Below are 24,814 nucleotides of genomic sequence, written 5' to 3'. Positions count from 1 at the left end.
ACAAGTCACTTCTCTAACTTTTATATGCATTTGCCTATGGGAAGAAGGCTAGCTTTACTTCTCTTTAAGATTATAATATTATAGAAATAGTACAATCACATTAGAATAATTCCCCAAAAGAGACCCGTGGGAAACCATTAAACTTTTAATATGCCATTAGGTTAAAACATATATTATTGACCACAGAAAGGCTACTGGTAATTGTACATATGTCAATAAAAAGGAACAGGGACCTTCCACAATTTAGCTGGTTAGAAACTCTTGTTAGCAGGAGGAACAGAAATGGGAAGAGGTGATTTGGGTAACGATTTCTGGGAAATTAATTTGACACCAAGGAAGTCATTTGACTTTTGTGCAGTGAGTAATAAAACGATAAATCTTTAGCTATATTAACGTGTTGGAATAGACTAGATGATGAAAGTGTTTTGGCACTGGGTTATGAGATAGGTTAATAGGACATTTGTGAAGCTGTTCTGCTCTAATACCAAACTGACAACTATAACAACCATGAGTCATCACATCTTGCCAAGACACCAAGTTGCAAGGATGAAAGTGATAACAAACTACTAACGAGACTTTACTTTTAGAGTTTAGAAGAAATGTTGCCTCTCGATTTCTGCTAAGGTAACTTGTGACTTCACATGTATTTGACAGCTAGCTTACAGAAGCAGCAAGCATTAAGAGTCATAATAATTTCACTCTAATCCTATGATCAACAATATACAAAGTCAAACATACTGAAGGTCTTAAGGGGTTTCATAGAACCCTTCAGAATCTAAGGACAATTTTTAAAAGGTATTGTAAAACTTATCTCCTACCATTTTAACTGTATGCTTCCTACCATATAAAAATATGTCCCTTCAGGTGTCACTGACTTTCAATTAAAATCAGTATCAAGTGAAGAAGTATCTCTAATAAGATACTTCCAAGTGTACCAAGTATCGTTACACAGCCGGTCTATCATTACACAACCAACAGCCAAGTATCATTAAAAATCTGTAACCTAAAGGAAAGGTTTAGATGAAGCAGTCATGGTCTACCAGAACCACTGGCAGAAATTTTGAAGTGCACAGGTATCTGTTTTTAACAGCTTTCAGTTCAGTATTCTGGGAATGACTGAAAGGTGGAAAGGAAAGAAAATTGTCTCCGATTTGTAATCTGCCAGAAAGCAGTATTAGTAAATACAAAGACCTTTACCAATACAAAAAAACCCCTCCACCAACCACAATCAGGTTATATCCATGAACCAGAACATCTGAATTCTCAGTACATTAACTCAACAGTAATTTCTCTCCTCCATAAATAAAGAAGAAAAGTTTGGCAGAGTTCAGGTAATAATTCTGTGAGGGATGCTGGGGGTGAGGGGAGGGGGCGGTATGTATTCATTAAATTCTGACACTGGAAATGGACAAAACAACACCGACTTTGGAAGAATTTAGGATATACAGAAATTCTCAAGGTGGTGAAGACAGGCATATTTTCAAAGGTTGAAGTGTTTCCACGTAAGCCTGAAACTACGATGCCCTTGATATCCTATTTCTGTAGCAGTCACACATTCCCAATTACCGACGATCCAAAACATTGTAACCAGCTGTGAATGTGTACGGTGTAGAGCTGTCAGTCTGATATTTCTACATACACAGGGCAATCTTCCACTAGCAGTACAACCATAACCTCCCTAGGCAGATATCACTTCACACGAGATGATCACTAACACAACAGGTGATCTTTGACAACAAATAGTATATAGTCGTGCATCAACAAAACAAAACAATTCCAATAAATTCCAATAAAAATATTCTAACCATAAGAAACTCTAAGCTTGACAGATAGCTTCAGGCTCAAAAGTATTGTTCCACCCTCCAACCTTCCTGTATTTTGTCACTACTGGAAACATAATGCCATGCCTAAACCCAATTATTTCCCCCCCAAGATGTTTTCCTAATACAGGCTCTCCAGATTGGCCAAGTTATCACGCAAATGCAGTCACGGATATGTCAGAAGGAGCAGCCACGACCCCCTCTCTTTCCAAACATCCTTTCGGCACTGACGGACAGGTAGCCCTTTCATAACTGGGCTACTGCTACCGGCAATCCGATCACAGTTACGCTCGGACAACCTGTGGGAAAGCATCCGTTCCTGCTGCTATTCAACTTTCTATTAATCAGCCTCTCTTATTCTCTGCCTTTTTTCCAAACAATCCCTGGTTCTGGATGCTTTAAACCGTTCCGATCTGAGACTACAGTAGAATTGCAGCGCAACCATGGAAGAGTAAGAAGTGCTACAACAACAAAACATCGGCTAAAGGGGCAGTCCTAGCCAGCGCCGTGGTTATCCACACCTTACGCAAAGTTGCTGTGCGAGGGTAGAGAAGGAAGCTTTTCTCCCTTTCTCACAGCAACAGTCCGCGAACCCTACAAAGAGCGAGATTACTGCTCCAATATCCTCCACAGAAGCTCATGGTGTACAGCTGGTCAGCTTCGCCCATGCAACAGCCGCCAAGCTGGGGACAATATTGCTTCCATTATCTCTCTGAAGTCCATCTGGTGCAGAGCAGCTCATGCCACACGATGATGGTGTAATTTCTACAGGCTAACCGCGAGAAAAGCAAAAGCGAAATTGTAAGTGAGACTCGCTTTTATCAGCCAAGATGCCAAACCTTAGACAATAAAATTAAGTGATAAGTCTCATTTCCTGTATAAGCTGCTTCCAGTTCAATTTATTTTACAGCTCTCATGAAAAATTAACATTTTCATTTTAATTAACATAAAAAAAACCCAAGCCATTTCTGTTCCTACAGAACAGAGAATGACCACCTTTTCCAGTTAAGAATCTATCCTTTGAAATATAAATAATGACTGAAAGCCTCATTTATAAGCTTTTCTTGTTAAAAGCATTAATCAGGCTTTACTAGACCTGCTTATGATTCTTTTCCTTACTTTTTAGTATTATTCAGCTGAACCAAAATTTTTGAAAGCATTTAAATAAACCAAGATCTTAAGTCTCTCTGAAAAGCAAACACAAACTTAAATCCAATTAGCTTTAGTGAGCACCTCCTCCTAAGTCACTTTTGCAGCTGGAACTCAAGTGCTTCTGATTTTTTTTTTTTTTTCAGATTCTTTCAAAGTCTTTAAAATCATTCTTATTTACTTATTTAAAGCTCTATGAAAGCAATAGTTGGAGCTGGTTGAGAGTAAAAAATGCCCTTTGAAAATGTTTAAATGAATATAGTTTAGTAGTAGTAAGGATATTTCAAACAAGGCCAATTTTGTAACATCATAAAGAAATTATAATATAAACAAGCTGTATGGACAGCATAAAAAATTGAAATACCCGAGTATAAAATATATTTCAGGGACTGAAATGTACAGTCCAAAGACAAACATATATGCAAATCAAACTTGTCATATTTGGAAAAAAAATATTAATAAAATTTGAGCAGATAAGTTTCACCATGAATGACACCGTCTACTTTGCTTTTAGTCTCCGTCATTTCTTCGACTCTTATTTAAAATAACTATAGGTTTGCAGTTTCTAAAAATATCCCCCTTTTATGCCTGCTCCCTGTTGCGAATGAACCTGCACACCTGATTCCTCAAAACAGGTTATTCAGATGTTGTACCTGAACCACCAGCTGTTCCCTTATTCAGATGGGCTATTAAGAGCAGGGGAACTCGCGGCCGAAGGAACCGATCAGCGAGCAAGATCTTTGCACATTCTTGTGTATCAGTAACCTACTTTTCTCTGGACAACTGCCAACCCAAGCAGCAGATAATAATTCTTACCTGTCAAGCATTGCGCACCAGAGTGTTTCTTCTCAATTAACAAAGGCAATTAAGAATCATGAATATTAAAGGCAGCATTAAAACCTATATTTGCTAATTGATACTACATCAACTGGTGAAGAGAGGAGAATTAGCAACAGCCAATTTACAATCTGCATAAAAGTGCTTCACATTCTTAACTCCTTATGGTAAAGCCGAGAAGCTCGACAGCTCACTCATCGAGTTCTTCATATAATCCAGATACCACTTGTGGAATCTAATCAACAAAGAGTAAATACCCCTTTTTACAAGGTTGCCATATTGTATCTTTTAATACCATTTCACAACATCTCTTGAGGAATCACACTATTAAAGTGGGAACATTTCTAAACAAAGGCACTAAGGGTAACTGCTGACAGAAAAGTAAGATGTGATAGAAAAGAAGAAAACTTATATATACAACTGGAAAAAGAGAGGGGAACACACACAACTCTGGTTTCCCATACTATGTAATTTGTAAGAGCCTTTTTTTCCTTCCAAAATTAAGGCAAAATGTGGGCTGTAATTTTTTAATTTTTTTTTCAAATTGAAATATTTTTTTTTTAGATTTCTGAGTTTATGGAAATATTTACTAGGATGATTCCAAAACCCAAAGGAAGAAATACCCAGACAACCATGGTGTTTTGAAAATAACAAAATGAAACACCTTAACAGGTTTTTCTGCAATGAAAAATTTTCCACAATGAAATAAGAATTTGAGCAAAAGAATCAATGAGTTCATATTTCCCCAAAATGTAGCTGAAAAGTCATGAACCCATTTTAATAGATATTTCTTCAAACACTAAAAGGGTTACTTGACAGAGTAAAGCTTCTAATATAATGCAGATGAATACAACTCTAGAATGAAAATGCATTCGCATGTAAATCCATCAAATGCAATAGCTAAGCCATGACAATTTGAGATGTTAAAATAAAATACCTTGTTATTAATGGAATTATAAATTTTTAAACATTGCAACTAAACCTTCCATAAAAGAAATAACCAGTCCAGCAAAAGACCATAACTTTTCATAATTCTTTTTTACAGTGTCCACACAATCAAAAAAAGAGGCTAACAAGAGGATAAAATTAAAGTATGCATTTTTTTCTTGTTACTGATATGGAACTGATGCTCAAAGCACGCCCAGAGCCTGATGCAAAAACTCCACTGAAAAGAGCAGGATGTTTTTACTGAGTTTCTCATGGCACTTTTGAACAAGAGTACATACTCCAAAATACACAATTCTTACAAGGAGACTTGACTGAGGACCGATCTTGCCAGCTGGGACCAGCTTGCCTAATGCCGGAATGAAGAAAAACCCTTGGAAGAAATCACAAAAGGACAGCTATACAGTTCAACAGAGGAGTCTTCCACTAAATATTGCCCATTTGTCTTTTCTAGGAATGACCAGTAGATTTCAAACTCTTGCTCTAGAATTAAAGAAAGTGCTTGTGATCCCAGACCTCTGGGCTCTTCTTGACCACCAGCACAGATACCCTGGCAAGGTCCTGCGGGGCTCTAATCTTCTTTGCATCCCCTGACACTTGCATTAGTGCTGTCGAATCCAGCGTGGTGCGTGGTGTGGCATCCCTGCAAGTGTAGCGTCACCAGATGGTTCACAACCCTGTTGGATCTCATCCTGGAGCATGCACAGCATTGCTGTAATTCTAAGGGAGAAGGACAATATGACTCACTCTGCAACCACTATGTAGGAGTTGCTTCTCCAGAACTTCCAGCAGCCTCCTTATCTGCACATTTGCTTCTTTCAGAATTGAACCACTCCAGGGGTGCCTGAAGCACAGCCTGAAGGAACCAGGGATGTCAGCTCAGCAATGCTATTCCATTGCTGCTCAGAAGCAGCATTTGCCTTCGTTCCTCGAAGAAGAGGAAAGGGCAGACCCCTCTGACTACTGCAGCAGAACTGATACACCCTAGCGTTCCCCTTTGCCTTCCAGTTGCACAAAATAACCCCCCAAACCCCAAACCAAAATGAAACCCACCATCTTCAAAACAACCAAGAACCTCTCCTCCACCCCAACGTGCCTTTTTCTTTTTAATAGTTTGTGTCTCATTATATTCCTTTGCTTTGGTGTGAATTGCCACTCCCATACTGAGCAGGATCTAAGGATGTTAAATACGCCTGACTCTGGGAATTTGGAGCAGTCCGGAGATTCCCATACATAGTTCATCTGCCTCAATCTGTTTGGGATTTGTTCTGGGCTACTTCGTTATTCTAACGTTGTAGCTAATTCAGACAAGCACCTACGTGAATCCCTGCCTAACACAAGTATTATTGCAATGGAGAGAAACAAAAGAATTAGCACACTGTGCATAGGCAGGTCACTGGAAGCCACGTGTATCGTGCTGCATACACCTGCTATGCAAGGACAGAGAACTGGAGAAGCAACCCATGCTGACCACTCACTCTCTGGTCCACAAGCCACTGACAATTTTACTCCCGACTTATCTGCATGACAAAAAAAGTAGACCTCATAAGACCAGACACCATGAAACCCATTCCAAAGAAAGGTCAAATTAGGAGTCAGGTTTACACTCAGGTCTTCCTCCATCTCAGATACAGGTAAAACTCAGTTAGAACAATTATTTGAGGACTATCATCAGTGAAACAACACATGGTATCCTGCTAACCTAAAACCATCCAGAAACCAAAGGCTTCTCAGGTGACATGGTAGGGATGTCCCCTGTCCTACAATCTGAGTGGAAGACAACTCTTGGAAAAAAAATCCCATAGGAACAAGAACTCTCAGGTCTGAGCTGGTGACTCTTACAACTTAATACGGCTCAGCCCAAACCTACTAGACAACTTCTCCTTCGGGTTATCAAGGTAACCTTCTAAATAGCAACGATGGACACCCATTACTTGGAGGAAATACTGTCAGAAGAGCCATGACATTACACTGACACTTGCCCCAGTCAAACTGTTTACTCTTCCTGAAGGAAACAGTTTTCTTTCTCTTTTGTATTGCATCAAGGAGAATGACTATTGGAGTCCACACAAAGAAAAGGCATTGGATCTATCAAATTTAAAAAGTAATTATGAAAAATCCACTGGTTATTACACTATTTGGCCGCTTGAATATTAGAAAGACTAGCTGCGCACTATCATACGCATTTATATACCAGTGTGACTTCTCACTCTTTGGTTATGCAAGGCAACTTTTGAAACATATAGAATAAATTCTGGTGAAAAGTAGAACCCAAGTGAAAGAAAATGAACTGCATATCCACGTAAGTAAAAAATGAGCATCGGAAGCTATCACTACAAATCCGGGGCAACAACCTTGTGTGTGTAATGAAGCTTGAGATGTTGATAAAGGTCATATGGTGAGACTGTAATGAAGATTCATCTACTTTAGTCAAATCTTCTCTGGCTTTACCTTTAATGGCATCCCATTATTTCCACTGGCAGAGGTAGTCATGTTTGTACACAAACTAATTAACGAGGAACTCTACCAAGACTTTTAGTGCAGAAACAATCATGCATGTTGACAGTTACTAATAGCAGGAGGGAATTCTCATTCATGAGGGATGAGGGCTATTCATAGCATTTATCTGTAGGCTAGTCGCTTCGTGGGGAGAAATGGTAATTAAACTGTTTTACTGATCAGAAGAAAAGGTAAGACATAAGGCATGTTGAAATTATTTATGCTCTACAGGTAATGAAAAGTTTATATCTATTCAGGGATTTTTTTTTTTTTTTTTCCCCCAGAAAACCTCATGAAGAGATTTATGTAGTTTTTCTTGTTCACTTGCCCTTCCCTCATCCTTTTCCCCCTCTTCTCCCCTTCTCTTTTTTCAGACTTGCAAACTGAGAAATAGAAAACACCATCATAAATTATAACTGAAAAATGTGCAATATGAGTTTCTACACACACAAAAAATAAACACAGTGAAAAATATTTCTTTTCAAAACTGAAGAAAAACAACTTAAGGAGTGAGACTGAGTTTGAAATTAGAACCTTAATTTAGGTGTCTACCCTAGAAATAAGAATAAAATCTCATTAGAGATGATGATGACGAGGCTATAAAGAGTGTTATCTCCACACAAGCACCTAATGCATAGGAGATATCTCAGAAGGGCTTACAGCATTGGTAGATATAAGAGGACCTGGCAATGACATGCTTTTCTGCATGAGCATTTAGAGGCTGAACAGGAGATGCTATAGATCTCGAATAACACGAAATGATTCTGTCAATGCTGGCAACTGAACCAAGACCCCAGCAGCAGTGTCTGCTGAGTCCAAAGGGATCTCGACAGCCACTAAGTGCCTTTTTTAAGACTCTTCTCCAGGCTTCAGAGACTGCAGTTCCTCACGGTGGTATTCTCTTGCCTATATATATATAGGCAACTGGTGCTCTGTGGCAACCAATGACACCTCCGCGGGGTTTGCAGATAGGACACGGGGCACGAAAGTCTCATCCTCCTGCAGCACCAGCCGGAGCCAGGCAGGACATCTCACTGTACTTAATGCTGAATACCTCAGTGGGCACAACTGAATCTGGTCCAAGATCTTCACTGGCGACAGTTGGAAAGAAAACGCTTACATTTAAGCGCCTTAATCTGAAGCTGCATTCCCGCAATGGAAGCGTAAAGTCTCAACACCACCTTCTTTGCCCTCCACTCCCATCAGCTCTAGTGCTTGTTAAGGGGTTCAGGCATTACTGGGAAATTTATTCTTTAAATGTTCAATATGTTCTTAATTCCCACTAGTCTCAGAAGCAAAACACATTCTCTTTAGTAAGCAGTTATTTTAAAAGAAAACATGCAAAGCCATTTTTCAGAAATAAGTGATGCCCTTTGATAGGTTTTAAAGTTAGGGTTACAGGAAGGAGTTAAAATTCTATGTAATATTGAGGTTGATAGCCCCAAATTAGCATATCAGTGAACAGAAAAAATATTTCAGTAGTAACATTATTTTTTTTCCTTGTAATAAGGTCAGATACATCTTAAATGTAATTATAAATTATTCTCGTGTGCTACTTCCACACAAAAGAAAACAATACAACTATTAGTAAATTACACTGTGCATGATCTATGTAACAAGTTATAAAATAATTAAGATGGCTGAGATGCTATCTACTGATATTATTTTAATGGCAGGTGATTATTAATTTAAGAATTCCATTTACTAAAAAATAGTTTTCCACTTTCAAATTTAAAGATTCCTTTCAAGCTTTTAAAGGGAGCTGCTACGACGTTACTTTGCTCCCAAACAGGGCATACAGAACAATCGCATATGAAAGAAAGAAGCCTTCTTCAATAACAGTAAATCTGCACTGACTGAAAGTGCAACAGCACTCTTAACTCTTCCCCCCCGCCCCGTCTTCCTTAAAATCAGATCTTGGCAACGATGGCTGAGGAAACTCATAATCTGATCACAGCCTCTGTGAATGATGATTGCCCCTGCAATTAGCCATAAAGACAGATTGCTTCCTTCTCATAAAGCCTTATTCCATGCAACATAACAAATTAGACCACTGCATAGGTCTAGCCATGCACACAGAAAGAACAACTTAATAAAGACTGATAAATAGGAACGGAAACAAGCTAGTGTTTGCTAGCAAACACTAGTAGTGACAGGATGTAAATCATTATTTTTGCACTTAGAACAAAGGTTGAAATACTTGGAGATTAAGTCACTAACAAAATTCTGTCATTTAGAGAGACCTTTTATTTCTGTTTCTCAAGGAGGTTCAAAAGAATTTGGTTTTATTTAATATAAAATCAGAATCCAGTACCTGTGGTTTGCTTGAGGCACAGCTTAACACAGGGACAACCACAAAACAGAATTCCAAATGTAGAGACTGCATTGCTATCCAGGAAAGAAAAATGTTATCCCTTTAGCATCTGGTGCAGCATAAAGCCATTATAATGCAATTAGGTAGACTAAGGACCAGCTGCTAAGAAACTAAAATTAAAAGATGAAGACTTTGGTAACAGATTTCTTTCAAAGCATTTCTCTTACAAAGTGTTTGCATTTTGCTCTGCTCAGGACACTGATCTGGGTTAAGCTTCAAAGATTCAACATAATACAGATCAGTGATGTCTGCCCTTGTACAGAAAGATTAGCTACACACTGCCACACACTCTGTCCTCTGTTCTTTACACTCAGATGAAATTTAAATTTGCTACCTGTGCAAAGTGGCAATAGAAGGCAATCATGGAATTTGAAAAATAATTTGTAATTATTTATCCTTTCTTCCCCAGCTCTGGAAAATTTTGCTTCAAAATTTGTCTGGGGCTCAAAAGTTGCTGACTTCTTGAAACAAACAAACAAAACCCCCCAATTAATAAGCATGACAGCATCATAAGAAAATTTAGCCAGAGCTATTTGATTTTCAGACTGATTTTTCTATCACAATTTTCTTCGCTCAGTCCAGGAACAGATCCAATTCCTAAAAAGACATTTCTTGCTCTAAGAATTTGCATTCATCAAAAAAACCCCAAGTGATGTTTTAACAAAAAGTACTGTGCAATGTTAAAGTCTTAATACGAGCTCCATAGCTAGAACTGCAGAACAGCTGAGGCTGGGAGGGACCTCCTGAGGTCTCCTTGTCCAAGTTCCACAGCCAGAGGAGGGGCAGCAGGAGCAGATTGCTCAGTGCTACGTTCAAGTGGGTTTTGACCACCTCCAGCGATGGAAATCCCACAATGTCTCTGCACAAGCCATTCCGGTGACCGACCACTGAGAACAAGTTTTTCTTATACCTGACCTGATTTTCCCTTCTTCCAGTTCGCATCCCTTGCCTCTTGTCCTATCGCCACGCGCCTCTAAGAAGCATCTGTCTCTCTCTTCTCTACAAACCTCCAGGCAGGCAGTGGTAGATGGCCATCCCTCTCACCCAGCCTTATTCTGAAAGGTGAAAAAACCCAGTTCCTCCATGCCATGTGCTCCAGCCCCCAACCATCCTGCGGCCCTGCTCCGGACTTGCTCAGTACATCTGTGTCTAGGGGGGATCCCGAAAGCAGAGACCGCACTCCAGGGAGGTCTCAGGAGAGCTGACCTGTGAGGAGTCATCACTTTCTGATGGTGTGCTGTTGATCATCTGTGTCCATGACACAGTTTTGCCATGCTACTAAAACTCTATAAATTGTATTAATTTTTTTTTTCTTAAACCCATCAATAAATTCTCTTTTTCTTCATTTCCAAAGAATGGTGGGAAAAACCTTTCATAACCAAAAAATGTTTTACCAGTTTTTAAAATACTCCTAGCTGCTTCTATAAAACACATCAGATTACTTGACCACTCTTGGTACAAATCACCAGAACATCTACTGTGTTGTTAAGGGAAGGGGGAACTTACTAATCGTCAATACCCATCCTTCACAAGTTATTTCAATAATTCAAATGATCACAACAGGGGGTTTACCACAAATGCTATTTCTCTCCTTGATTCCTTTTGCTATAAGGCAAAAATGGGAATCAATTGTATAAATCCAGTTGAAGCAGAAAACAAGCTAGAAATCTAGACAGATTCAGTTGTTTGAACCTAAAGAGCTTGCTCAGAATTTCCCAGGATTAAATTTGAAGTTACGTCACTCCAGTACAAAATGTTACAGGATTTTGCCTGCTGCACTTCATAAATAGTTAAGAATTTATATGTAAATGTTCCAAAGACTGCAGTGTCACACTACTGCGAACATACCCCATAGTGATCTCGGTGACATCTTTGAGGATATTGTTCCTTGGATCTCCTTTCATCACAGACTTCTGTTGACACATCTACAGCTAAGTGCAATGCAGCATACTAACAAGGTTTGAATTAGTTATGCAGTAAAGCTCTCCGAGATTGTGGAAATTTCATCAAGATGATAAAACATGACTCTAGTAAGTTGGGGAACTCGCTGCTCAGAAAAATCAGCCCTCTAGGCAAAGGAAAAGCCACAAAAAATAAAGTAACTTGAGATGGCTGCAAAGTCTTCAATTCTCTGCGAGAGCTGCGCAAGCTGACTCAAAAGGTTCTCAGAAGTACAACCGAGATTTAGTTTCCCCTTTCCAAAGGTGAAGGATAAAGTAATTTATTTTCTTCTCATCACTTCCACAAAATTTAATTTTGCTGCTGGAGAAGTCCCAACATCTGAGACGCAGCGAGTTTTGTGGCCAGTAGTGGAAAAGCTGGGAGGATTCAAATGACTCCAGGGGATTTCTGGGCTGTTCTCAGTCTGCCGCAGCCACGCTCACCCCTCCAATTCAACTGTGCCAGGTACCGAAGACCCATCCCAAACCAGGGACCAGAGCGACTTCGATGCAGGCGGCTGCACCTCGTTGGCAATTGAGGAGCATCCTCAGACATCGCTACCCAGCCCCTTGTTGGGGAAAGGGCCCGGGGGAGGACGGGGGAGAGAAGAGCGAGCAGGACCAACCACTAACATGGTGATCCAATTTACAGCTTTTCAGAGCAGCTGCCTGGAGCTTGCTTGGGTCCTGGGCCCAAGAAAAAATCAGTGGACATCACAGTCTGATTAGGGGCAGTAGGCAAAGACTGTTTTAATAAGGAATTAGTCAGATTAATATTTTTGCTTCAAGTTTTGAAACTAGAAGAGCCAATGAATACACATAGGTAGTACATAGGTAAATGGTAAAAGCACAGTATCTGAATTATCTGGATCGTTTAGAGAGACAGGAATTCTAACCGTGGATGCGCTGCAAGTCACCGGTGACCAGGGCTAGGGGGGCATATCCTACCAATTACCAATACTCATTACCAATACTCCTGTCTACAGGTGACGCTTCATTAATCACACCAACAAAGGAATTCATACTGTCTTCCCTATGTATGTGTGCGCCTTCAGTCTTTTCCAGGCCACAGTGAATTCTACCCAGGAGCATTTTGCTTAATTCTCATCGTTTCTGAATGTTTTGGGACAACCTCAGAAAAAAAAATATAAAAACATTAAAAAATGCTAACAGGCATGGGCTTTTATCTCTTCATTGACGTACATATCTTTTCTTCTTATTTTGTTTCAGTCAGGAAGAATGTATTAAAAAACCCAAACAAAATTAGCTGATATTATAAATGTAGAGATTAACCCAGAAACCTGCCTCTAAACATAGCATCCTGTGACCTAGCGCTACCTTCTCAGAACAAAATCCTGAATGAACAAAGCAGCTTTATATTTTTGTTCTCAAAATCAACGGGTTTTGGCAGACCAATGGAAAAAAATAGTGAGAGCAAAGGCTTTTTTTAATGAGGAATAGCATACTTCTAGACTCTATCTTGCAGTAATTTAACAAGAAATCTTCCACTGACCATGGTTCTTAGCAATGAAAAAAAAAAAAAACCATCTTAAAACGATGGCATTACTATAGCACAATTATGTAAAGTCTTCAAGCAGACCATTTATAAAAGAGAAGCATGTCTTTATTTAGGCGCACAATGGCAAAGACTAGTAAAACTTAATGAGTAAATCAGAAAAAAAAAGCACCTTATTAAAAAAAAAAAAATCTCAAACAAACAAATGAATCTTACATGCCTGAGCTTGTCAGCAGAAGATTCAGTACCAGCTTCCCTTGTTACAACCCTGGAAAACCATATACTCATTTTACATATTATGGTCAAGTTTTCACAGACCACCCTATCAGTTTACCTGAACCAGGATTTTGAGACAGCTATTATTTTTTAAATTATGTTGTATTATTCATAATGTTTTCACTTCATACTAGCACTTAGGGGGCTTGGTGTCTACTGATTGAGACAACACAAAACAAGCAGAAAGAATAGCCTCTGCCTGAAGCATTTACATTTCAAATACTGTACAAAACAGAACTTGTGACTTTATTCACTATAAAGGTATAAAACTGGCATGATGACAACTTACCTGAGCAATCTCTGTCAAAAAAGTTAGAGAAGCTATTGGTTTGGTTTTGAAATTTCTTCTCCTTTCTATAACATGGAGATACTTAGAGAAATCTATCTCCAATTATTTATTTTGATAATTTTATTGTACATTTGCCTCAAGAAACTTATTTACTCCCCCTTATCCCATAACTTCCTCTGAAACAGGCAGACAATGATGCTCCGCTGATTCCGCTAGGCTGATTAAGTTTTATCTCCAAGAAATAAGATACTGAAGAAAGCTTCTTTCTTTCCCTTGACCAAGAGTAAAGTCCTAAAACCAACCCATCATCGGCATTAGTCTCTATGCTGTTAAATAGGCCATAAAAGTACACCTTTTTTAATGGAAGTGAATTTCTTAAATATGTTCCTGTACACATAGAAAATCTGTTTTGCGAGGGAGGAAAGAAAAGTAGTGAGAACTTTTTAATGATAAAATGATAGCTCAACTTTTTTATTATAATCTTTAAGAAGCTAGTTCAGTAGCAACACAATAGCCTTTCACCCAAGCTTTGCACTGACCATGCTCGTACTTATGACCTGACTATCCGAATTGATGCTTTCTAACATCCAATATAATATTTATTTTAAAATTGAGTTTCATGGGAGCGTCCTGCTCTGGTGGATGAGGATTAGACTGCAAAACCCACAACAATTTCCCCTGAAATGCTGCTTGTAGCTATCATCACTGCATTTAGCTGTTAAACAAACTGAAGTCAAACACATCTTGGAATGCTTACAGCAAATTCCCTTTCATTTGGTAGGAATAGTTATTCCTGTGATGAGTATTAAAAGGGATGTTCTCCATCTGCCAGAAAATATGCAGTTGCTGAACACATCAAGTACCTGACAAAAACGCAGGGCTGAACTGTGAGCAAAGCTGAACAGTGCATTTGAGAATTACATGTTTATGATAATTTAAATACTGATTGCTTAAGATGGGCTTAATAAAACTTAAGTAAAGTAGAAATTTTCATAAGTTCTGCATTCTGTTTGGAAAACAGTAAACAGAAAAATCCATATAACTTTTCTTTTTTTTAATTACCTCGCAAGGCTATCTATATTTAAGACTTACCTTGTTCAATGTTACACATAGGATGTATTCAGGGTGCTTAAGAGTATATTTTTACAGAAGATAGCTAGACATTTTAGTTGGAATCTAATACTGCCCTTAATCCCAATGCTTTCCAGTATGTTCACAAGGCTTAACTTCAGGCAGAAAAAATTGGTCCTACTGTCTAATGAGTGCTAAATTAAGAACCTTTTCTGTATACAACACTGACCAATGTACAAGAGTCAGCACAGACTGAAGACACTTAGACCCCCTATGTCTGCCCTTCTTCTTGAATTCTCACGTAAAAAGGAAAAGAGACCAGAGGATGTTGCTACTCTAAGAGAAAAGAAAATTCAGAAGCCAAGCTGACAAATGGCATAAGAAGAGAATAGCTTGAGGGATATGAAGTAAATAAAATCAGAAATATCATTATGAAAGATACAATCCTATGAAATATATTCAAATATTTTAAGGTATTTCAGGAGCTTGTGGATTTCTGTAGATTCCCCAGACTGACTTCAGCTGACCCTCCCATGCACACAGAACACCATTAACTTTAGAATTTCTGATGATGAATCCTTGCTAATTTAAATGCTCTTTCCAAAATGTTTCATTTTCCACAGAGTTAAGAAACTGTACGTAACTACGAGGACTGACTGGTTATTTTCTGTATCTACTTACATAAGCATGTTTTAATCAGATAGCAACACCTTAAAGTTATTCACACAAAGGTTCTATTAAATAAATCAGGGCTTTCCTCACTATCCAAACTCAAGCATTTAAGTTAGAGGACTAATCTGCTAAGGCACAGGCAGTTGAGGAAACAAGACACCAATGTTCATTTCTTGCTCAGACTGGCTTGCTGAAAGACTTTATTGGTCTCTATTGTCTAGATATTTGAGCGTAGTAAGTCTTCGTAGATAATTCAGCAGGCTACATTACATAGCAATCATTAAGCAAAGCAAATATTCCCCCCCCAGCATATTCCTATGATTTTTTTTTTCCTGTTGTACCCTTCGAACACAATTTGCATTCAACAATCAATAAGCAATTATTTTTTATTTGAAAAGCATAAACTCTTTATTCATTCATTGTTGAAAAGGAACCAAGAGCCCAATCAAAGACCATTCAACTACATGGAAAAATTCTCCAATTTTTTTCCTTTTTTTTTTTTTAAATATCCGATTTCCCTTTTGGATGTTTATAACTGGCTGCATACCCACAGTTCTAAAAGGAGAATGAACAACTATGTTAACCCAGTTAATGGTAGCTATGAAAACGTTCACATGGGAAAACAGCTTCCCCTGTAACCCAAAAAGAAAGAGAAAAGAAAAAAAAGAATCCATGACTCCTTAAACTATCCATTTTACTGGTGTTGAATAAATAGCGCATAGTTTTCTGTTGCTTTTGCAGAGATGCCAGGCAGTTGCACTATCTTTGATCTATTTCTGTTCAAGTTACATAGAGAAGTGTCTGAAACCATGATAATGTGCACTATTGATCCAGTAATAGTAGTAGATTATATAGCAAGATATATCTTATTTTATTGGCTAAAAATAGGGTTTATGCAGACAGGATGTTCTGGAGAATAGCACAGAGCATGGGATGCTCTCACCGTTAAAAGCCAAATTATTTTTTTATGGTATTTATGAGCCTCTGATTCAATTTGCTGTTTACTCATTTGATATATCACTCCTCACAAAGTAAGATCTATATGGAAGTGAGATAATCATGTTATATAGTGCTGCAAAACAGCTGGGTTTTGTTTTCAAATATAAATAGTCCTTTGAACTGAAAATGTTTGTTCTGTTTACGAGCTGCTTTCTAAAGCCCGGAAGATGCTACAGTCAAATCTGAAAGTTAATATCACAGAGAAGGACACACGCTCACCTACCCAGATGAGATTGCGTTAGCCTACTCAGATTTCTCTAATGTATCATGGTCAATGAACAAGAAGATCAACTTCATTGTCCTAACTGCATATTTTATGAACTGTGACAAGTTTGTTATAACTCATTTGCTCTAAACTTTTCTTCTGAGATTGCACAAGCACCAAGAGATAAACTCAGCAATGTCAACAAGCTCGGTGGCATAGTTCAAGCTGTGAAGGTTCAATAAATAGGTCCGTAAACATTGCAAATCAACACAGCTTTTGATGAAATGTCAAGCAAGACAGAGCTTAGCTATATTCAGCTCAGCTTGAACTCATAAACCATTAACTGGCCTCTGTAGTTTCCAGAGAAATGTGTCTTATGAATAAAGCACAAATGTTGAAATAGAAATAAAAACAAAACTTTTTTTTTTCTTTAAGAGAAAAGATTAATAAAAGCTATTTAATAACAGAAAACAGTATTTTAATCACTCCAGTAAAGATAGATTTATAAATGACAATGCTACACAGTGCTACAATGCTACATCCTTATGATGGAGCAACCATTATTTCATACTTCCAAGTTAGGAAAGGATGCAAAAAATAGGAAGAGAAAATAAAATTAGTTTTGAAATACCCTGAAGATACTTCAGTTTTGAACTACTGCAGAAATCTCTGGGGTTTTTCCTGCATGAGACAAAAAAATATTGCTTGTTTCAGAGAAAATGCATATTGTCCCCCCATTTTTAGAAGGAAGAATAGAATAAAACTTGTTACAATGCATCAAGGTAGCTATTCATAACGGGAGCTAGCATTAATGTTTTCACCCCCAGTGGAGCACTGTATTACATATATACAGTCAAATATTCTCTAAAGCTTTATTTCCAAATGGCCTGAAAGATAGGAAGTTACTTTAGCTACTTTTCAGGATCAATCCTCTGCAGACAAGCCTATGCAATTACCCTAGACTGAATGCAAGGTTGTTTTCGCCCGATGGCCCAGTTTCCAAGCTATTTCTATATCATCAGTTGAGTAATTCATTTGACCACGTCCAAATTTGTTTGCAGAAAACTTTACATCTTTCTGCTGTCTTTATAATGAGGAACGCATTTAGTAAAACAACTAAATCCTCTTTGATCAGCTAGCATCTATTATCTACAACTGTGCAAACACTCAGTATTGCGATTTGAACACACTGCACCGTCCATCGGCAGGGGAAAAAAAAAAAAAAAAAAAAATCTGTTTAACCTAATCCAAAACTTACTGCATGCAAATGTTTGTTTGTTTCCCCTTCCTTATGAACACCCTGTTGCTATTCGCCAACCCGTTTTGAAGCGGATTTCAAAATAAAGTTCTGCAAGGCATGGCTATCGGGCAGAACGGAGCTGGCGCTTCGACGGGGTCAGTCCCCTCCCGGGAGCCCCGTTTGCCCTTAACTTTGGAGTCCTTTAGGCAGAACTTCCCGCAGCCCCCTCGACGCAGCCGGCAGCACCCCGGCCAGCCACAGACATCCCGGGAGGCAGCCAACTGACCTAAATGCCGTCTTTAGGGTTGCGTTGCTGCTGCTCTTCGCTCTTTTGAATAGTCCTTGCATTCATTTACAGCCGGTACTCACCCGAGGCATCCCCAGGCATTGCCGGCACCGCAGTGTCTTGCTACCTTCGTGGGGAAGCGCTTAGTTGATCTCCCCGTGGGTACTTCTCTCTAACACATTCTCCGAAGTAGGAGAAACCTGGAGGGAGACTCATTGCCAGGCGCAGGTAACGCACGCACGCAATCACCCTCCAGCTTCACGGGCAGGAAAAGAGCACCCTCTTCTCGGAAGCCGAGAGGAGAATTACGGCCAATTTTGTTTTCTTAAACAACAGCAAGGTACTCTCCCAAGGTAGGCAGCCGGCGTATGCTGCACTCCCTCCCTTCTCACTGAAATGGTTTCTCCCTACACAGGCTCAATCTACCTGATTATGTTCTCTCCTAATCAGTAATCTTAGTTTCCCCAGCAGTAGCAGCCCTCCTCTTTCACCCAGGATTTCTGGAGGGCAGGCTGCAGCAGCAGAGCAGCGGTGCTCCGGGGAAGCAGGGCAAGGGAGCAACGTTTTGGGAACACTCGTGTTCCTGTCGGCTTTTTGTTCGAACGCTGGAGTACAGCGTACGGCTCTGTGTGAGACAGATTATTCTTCCTGCTTCTACAATCCTATTCAAATAGGCTTAAAGTCCCTAAGAAAAAAAAAAAAAAAGAAAAAAAAAAGGCTACCTGCTTCATCAAATAGGAACCGCTTTCTTCTTTGTGGTCGTCTTTGTGTATCATTTCTCTAAAACCAGCTTACATCTCTTTCATATATGACAGTATATTTCCATCTGCAGTATGTTCTTCCCTAATTCTAGCCAGCAAAGAAAATATAAGAGGTATGATTCTCTTCCCCTCCTTTTTTCTTTTTTAAACTCAAAGAAGAGGGGAAGGATAGGTACAACACATATTACCATAACCAACTTTAACACCTTCTGCTGTCTTTCAACAAACATGCTTGCTCTAACCCTGAAAGGGTTGTTTGGTTTTCTTTTTTTTTTCTTTTTCTTTAATGACAGGGGGGGAGGGGGGGGATGTGTGTACAGACAAAAGAATTTTCCTCTTTTCTCTATATTTTTGTCCTGATTATTCCAGTTAACATGATTATTATATTATTAACTATTATTCTCCAATAAAAGTCTTCTAATCCAAGTTTGGAGACTATATCAGAATGAATTCAAAAGTTCCTTTACTAGCCAACAGGCTAGTTTTAGAAACATTTGTTGAGAGAAAGCAGTAGGCAAAGAATTGGTCGAGGAAAGATTTACACTAGTATTTCAACTGGGCTGTAGAGCGTGTGGTCTGTCAGGCACAGTGCAGCATAAAACCATGACAGCGAAGAGGCAGGAGATGTGGAGGCAGTAAATACTTAGGACCACTCCATTCTGAGTTAGTATGGTACTGTATTTAAGCATTGTGAAGATCTCTAAAATCTGGGGATTTTATTAACTAGGCTAAACTGGCTTTTGTGGGCAGTGTAAAACCGGGAGTAATCATAAACCTTGGAATCTGTGTAGATAAAAGATACTACTAACCAGCACATTCACCTGACAGCAGACCCAATCCAGGAGGAGAAAAAAATAAATAATAAAAAAAAATAATCACAAACTATATAGCAGTCTCCTAACAAAAGCAAATGTCCATTCTTTTCTATTTTCAGCACAGAAGCCCAGTACAGAGATGCTTCCAAAGGAACAGACAGCCTAAATATTACTGCACAATGTGGACTTAAAGTGGCTTCTCCTACATTTACTATGGTCAGCCACAACTCTTCCCTCCTGTTGCATCCTGCACTAAGTAGCATCGCGGTTGTTGGAAAGGTCCAGCTACATGGTCCTGCTAACACCTCAGCAGAGTTTATTAGTAAGAATTTGTTTCTTTCTCAAGATTTACTTTTTTTTTCCAAAACCATGTAATACAAATATTAAGTACAAAGGTTATTTACCTAGGTGACTACCTGTTGTTATTAAATGCAGCAAACCCCCAAATTTGGCAGTTATGTTCTTTTTTAAAGAACAAAATTAAAAGTTAGAGGAAAAAAAGAAGTAGAAATCTAGAAATCCAGATTAAAAGAGAAAAAAAAAAAAAAGCCCAAACCCCCAAACTATGCAGGCATTGATTTCACATGATGGAGATGTTAGCATGCGAGATACATCACCTTTTGTGCCACTCTAAACCAAAGAATGTTCAGAAAAATACATTCTTCCCCTTCGGAGGAGGGTATATTTTCTATAACCCACTTCGCTTTTCAGAGTGGAACTGCCACACAGAGTTGAAAGGCTCCAGCATATATATTAGATGTATTCAGAAATGGGTCTGTTCAATTTACTAAACTTTTTTTCACTTGAGCTGCAAGCAAATAGAAGTGTAATAAATTCAACTAGGCTCCAGCTTGAATTCAACTTTGCTGTGCTTTGTTTTTGTCACCCAAAGAAACATACTCAGCCTCTCTTCGTTCGCTGTAACAACCCATTCAACTGAAACTAAAGGTCATTTCATGTCCTTGAGAGTTGTACTCAAGACTTACCATCTTTTAGGACAACAGCCTAGACGGTTATGTGAAAGTAGCTTTCAGTTAAACCTGTTAGATTAAGCCATTTGAACTACTCAGTCCTGGAAAGAAAGACAGCAGCTAAAACTTTTTTAATTGAATGCACAAGATAATAAAGCATCTAGGCACGTTCTCCACGCCATTTACAGCGTGGGCAATGCCTCGATGCCTGCAGCAGGGCTAAGCGCATCTCACAGCAGAATAGCGTGTTGCCGCACTTCTGGAAGGCTCCGAGATGCAATTTCAAGCCTCTTTTAGGAGCAGAACAGGTTGTGCGTTTTCTTTTTTTCACCTGTTTTCCAAACAAAATTCAGCAGAAACTGTGCATGACTGAACATGTATATGATGGCAAGCTTATTCCAGCACTAGCACAGCACAGAACAAGGTTAGTAAGCAATTACAAATAGGGATGCTATGATCATCTCCATATGATATAGCTATTTAGTCTTTGTAACACTTTTAACACGGAGACCACTGTCACATCCGTGTCTTGGAGAAACAAGTACTGTAGAAACAGGACCAGACACAGTGTCTATTCCCAAAACCTTCAAACATTTGACAAATTTGGCATAAGCATGAAAAGCAGGAAAGAAATCAAAGGGGGGGGGGGGGGGGGGGGGAGGAAGAGTAAACCCACTCAGTTACATAAATTAGTGATTCACAATAAAATAAGGGAGTATAGAGGAGTCTAGCACGAGCCAGAGCATGTTGCTCAATTTCTTAATTTCAGTTGGGAAGAAGAAATAGCAATTTTCAATGTAATCTACTTCTCCTTACAGAAATTGTTTTCCATCACTCTGAGAAAGGGCAGACATGCACCGCAAAGGGCAGTTGCTTCCATCCTTACTCTGCATACCTGCACCACAGGAACACAAGGACAGGCCTCACCCAGCAAGGAGTTTGTTAAAATACAAATATCACAGAAATGGTTACTTTTCATCATTTATGTTTGGCATTTATCAAAAGCTTTACTGTTCTTTTTTTTCCTAAGCTCCACAAGAGGGGTACATTTGCTTATAGGTACAGTCTTGTTCAGGATCATTAGTTGGTATAAGCAAAAATACCCCTAAACTTTTAAGCACCATTGCTTAGGTTCCCTTACACCTAGGCAAAGTTATTGCTATTCAAAAATCAAGTGCTTTCTGTGAAAGGAAGGAATTTCTTTTTAAAGGAAGTGTTACAATCGATAAGCAATCCGGACTAATGGCAAGAAGGTCCACAAACTTTTTTTTTTTTTGGTCACGTCCAAAAGAACCATAAAACTCCTCTGTCATATACAACTCTTCACGTCAGGCACGAAATATAACCACAAATCATCTGATGAGAAAAGCAAGTCTAAAATCATATACCAGAGCTTAGCTTTGGACTCTTCCCCTGTACGGGACTCGTAGGTTTGGAGAGCCGTACCTTAGGGACACCAACTCTCGTTCTCTGACCTCCGTCCACCTCGTGGGCTGGAAGAGCACTCAAGAACCATCTCTCCCACCCTACCTAAATGCCTTCTCACCTCGCCGTGCCTGCCACAGTGTTTTCCTTCCTCCCACATCGCTGAAGCTTCTCTGCCCTCCGTTCCTGAGCAGGGGTTGACTTGGGGAAGGAGGGTGTTATATGGAGGAGCTGTGCTGTTGTAGGGAACTCAGCCATTGAAAAAGAAAACCCACATAGGTAGTTTGATATCAGAGCAGAGATCTTGTTTATCTTTGTCTCCCTACGTCATTTGGAACACAGGAGAGAAACTTGCATGGTTTTGCAAGAAAAAACAGAGTTTATCCAGAGAGTAAAAGTAGTCCTTACAAACTGCTCTGGAGAAGGAGCCTTCTACAAGGAAACCGGTTATATCCTTCTATAATTGAGAGCTGTTACTACTGAATGAGCTTTATACAGAGATACACATTTTCCTCAGGCTGAAGTGATTTTTGATAATCTGGGATTAGAAAAAGAATAGCTAGAGAAGAGGCAAAAAAAAACCAAAAAACACCCAAACAAACCAACCAAGAACCACAAAGGCTTTCAGAAAGAACAAATTGATAAAATCACAGGCAAAAACCTGATTCCGCCAAGGTCAAAGGCAAAACTCCACTGGAAATTGATTTTGCTTCAAGATCAAAAGTCAACATCTGCTTTATTTAGTGTCACATTATGGAAGAAGATAGCTGTTCATTTGTGCTGTGAGGCCTTGCTGAACACTCACAGCATGTCTCTATACTTTCCTACAAATGTATACAAATAAAGCTATTCTGTATTTTTGTATATTTTCTCACACTTTTGTATACTTTACATATATATATATATATGCATGTGTAGAGACACAGAATTTTAATATATGCTTCTATTTCAGAGGTTTGGGGTGGATGTGTACACTTTTTTGAACCACAAAGTTCTATTTTCATCAACCTGCTGCCCTATTTTTGTACTTCTGTCTTACGCTTTTCTTGCCAGTGTTATCAAGTGATAACAGCCTGCCAAGGAAACACACAGCTTTTAAAACAGTGGGGTTTTTAAAAGTTACAAGCTATAACTATATTTTGACTTTTTTTTCCAAAAGAAGGATACAAAAGGAAAATTGAAGGTCATTACTGCTGTATCATACTTGCAGTCTCTGAAAACATCTCAAATGATCCAAAAGTGTATCCCCTTACATCAGGTGGCTGTAATTTTTCCATTTTCAGTTCCTTTATACATTCACAGCTTGGACTACCTTGGATGATACTGTATGTAAGCCTAACTCAAACGTGTCTGTTCAACCTAATGTCTTGTTTGTGATAGTAAAGGACTGCCTCGTTAGGTCAGGAAATCAAAATGTGTAAGTTTTGCCACACAGTTATAATAAAGCATAAAACAAAAATTACCTATCTGTTGCAAACGTTTTCATCCATCCCAAGTTGGAAGATAACAAGTGTTATGTGTTAGTGAGCCATGACTGCGCTGCCCACTAGTCTCCCTGAAAACTAATGTATAAATACATGAGAAATAAATCTTTGGAGTCAGGGGTGTTTTCAGGAGTAATATACTTAAATTTTAAGGTGCAACAAAGATATGTTAGATCCTAATTACTTCACTGTTACAATTATATGCATTCTGACTCAGTTTCTCAGGAATATTCAAGAACTGCTATTACTGTAGCCATATGATGTCTACTTGGTTGAATGGAGATAAAAAGCAGTTTCTGCCCTGGAAGACCATACATATTGAATTTAAACTGTGCACATAAGAACTAAAGACATTATCAGATATAGCATAATGTACTGAAGCTTGTCCAGTTGTCAGCTGGTGTCGTGATAAAGTAAAAGAAACGTTATTAAAACCTTATCTGCACGCAAACCCACTCCCAAAGACCAGTTGGACTTCCCAGGGTACCGAACTACCAAAAAAGCCAACCTTATCTACAGACAACTGTCAGAAAATCCTAAGATACAAATATTGTCTGCTGGATGCAATGATTTCTGATAATTTTACAAACCACAGTTTCACTGAATTTTATAATCCCACTTTGCTGTAAATTACTGTTTGCATGGAGTTTGGATAATGTCATAATTAGGCAAGCTATATAGTAAGAATTATTTCAAGATATTTCAGCTCCTGCTTTCTCTTGCGAGGCTTTTCTGTTGCTACATACCTTCTCAGGCAGCAGCAGAGGTCTCTAGCAGAGTTCCCCAGACTCCTGCAGGGCAGTCCTTACTGTCACTGTCTTCTCCTACACCGCATTTTCTTCCTTAACTTTTGATCCAGTTGCATTTTTTTTTCTATTTCAGTGCCACAAGGAAGCATCTGGGGCAGCTTCTGAGTGAAACTACCACCTCAGCCTCCTCACTCCTCAAAAAATCTGTGCTGCTCCATCCTTCTCACACTGTCCCTCAAAAGCACTGCTTTCCTTTGTCTAGTTTTTTTTATGACAACTAAGATAAGGACCAGGTTATTTGGGCACCCTCAGACTATGGCAGTGTTTGCTTTCAACAGAACAGCCTTGGCAAGCTGAGTTTTAAACAAGACCCCTCACAAAGATGGGCTCATGTTGCATACATCCTTGGGAAGCCTTGAAGGCTGGACCTCATTACCAGAGCTCCCCGCACTGCTCAGGGAAGACACGCAAACTGTAAATCCAGTACACTT

At 39.0% G+C, this 24,814-nt stretch overlaps 1 protein-coding gene across 10 annotated transcripts in view; it reads right to left on the bottom strand.

Annotated features, from left to right (window-relative positions):
* DMD (dystrophin) overlaps positions 1–24,814 on the bottom strand; it is a 1,191,992-nt gene that overhangs the window by 1,046,665 nt on the left and 120,513 nt on the right. The window contains exon 1 of one of the 10 annotated variants that reach the window (XM_049835301.1): positions 18,202–18,486. The exons of the other annotated variants lie outside the window; for them this stretch is intronic. Coding sequence (XP_049691258.1) covers positions 18,202–18,220 — 19 coding nt within the window. The 5' untranslated portion in view covers positions 18,221–18,486. Of the gene's footprint in view, positions 1–18,201; positions 18,487–24,814 lie in introns of those variants that run through there. 10 annotated transcript variants of the gene reach the window in all.

This window comes from Accipiter gentilis, chromosome 32 (assembly GCF_929443795.1).
Source record: "Accipiter gentilis chromosome 32, bAccGen1.1, whole genome shotgun sequence".
NCBI classification, from domain to species: Eukaryota; Metazoa; Chordata; class Aves; order Accipitriformes; family Accipitridae; genus Astur; species Astur gentilis.
Note: the sequence above shows the minus strand (reverse complement) of the source record. Positions and strands in the feature narration are given on the sequence as shown.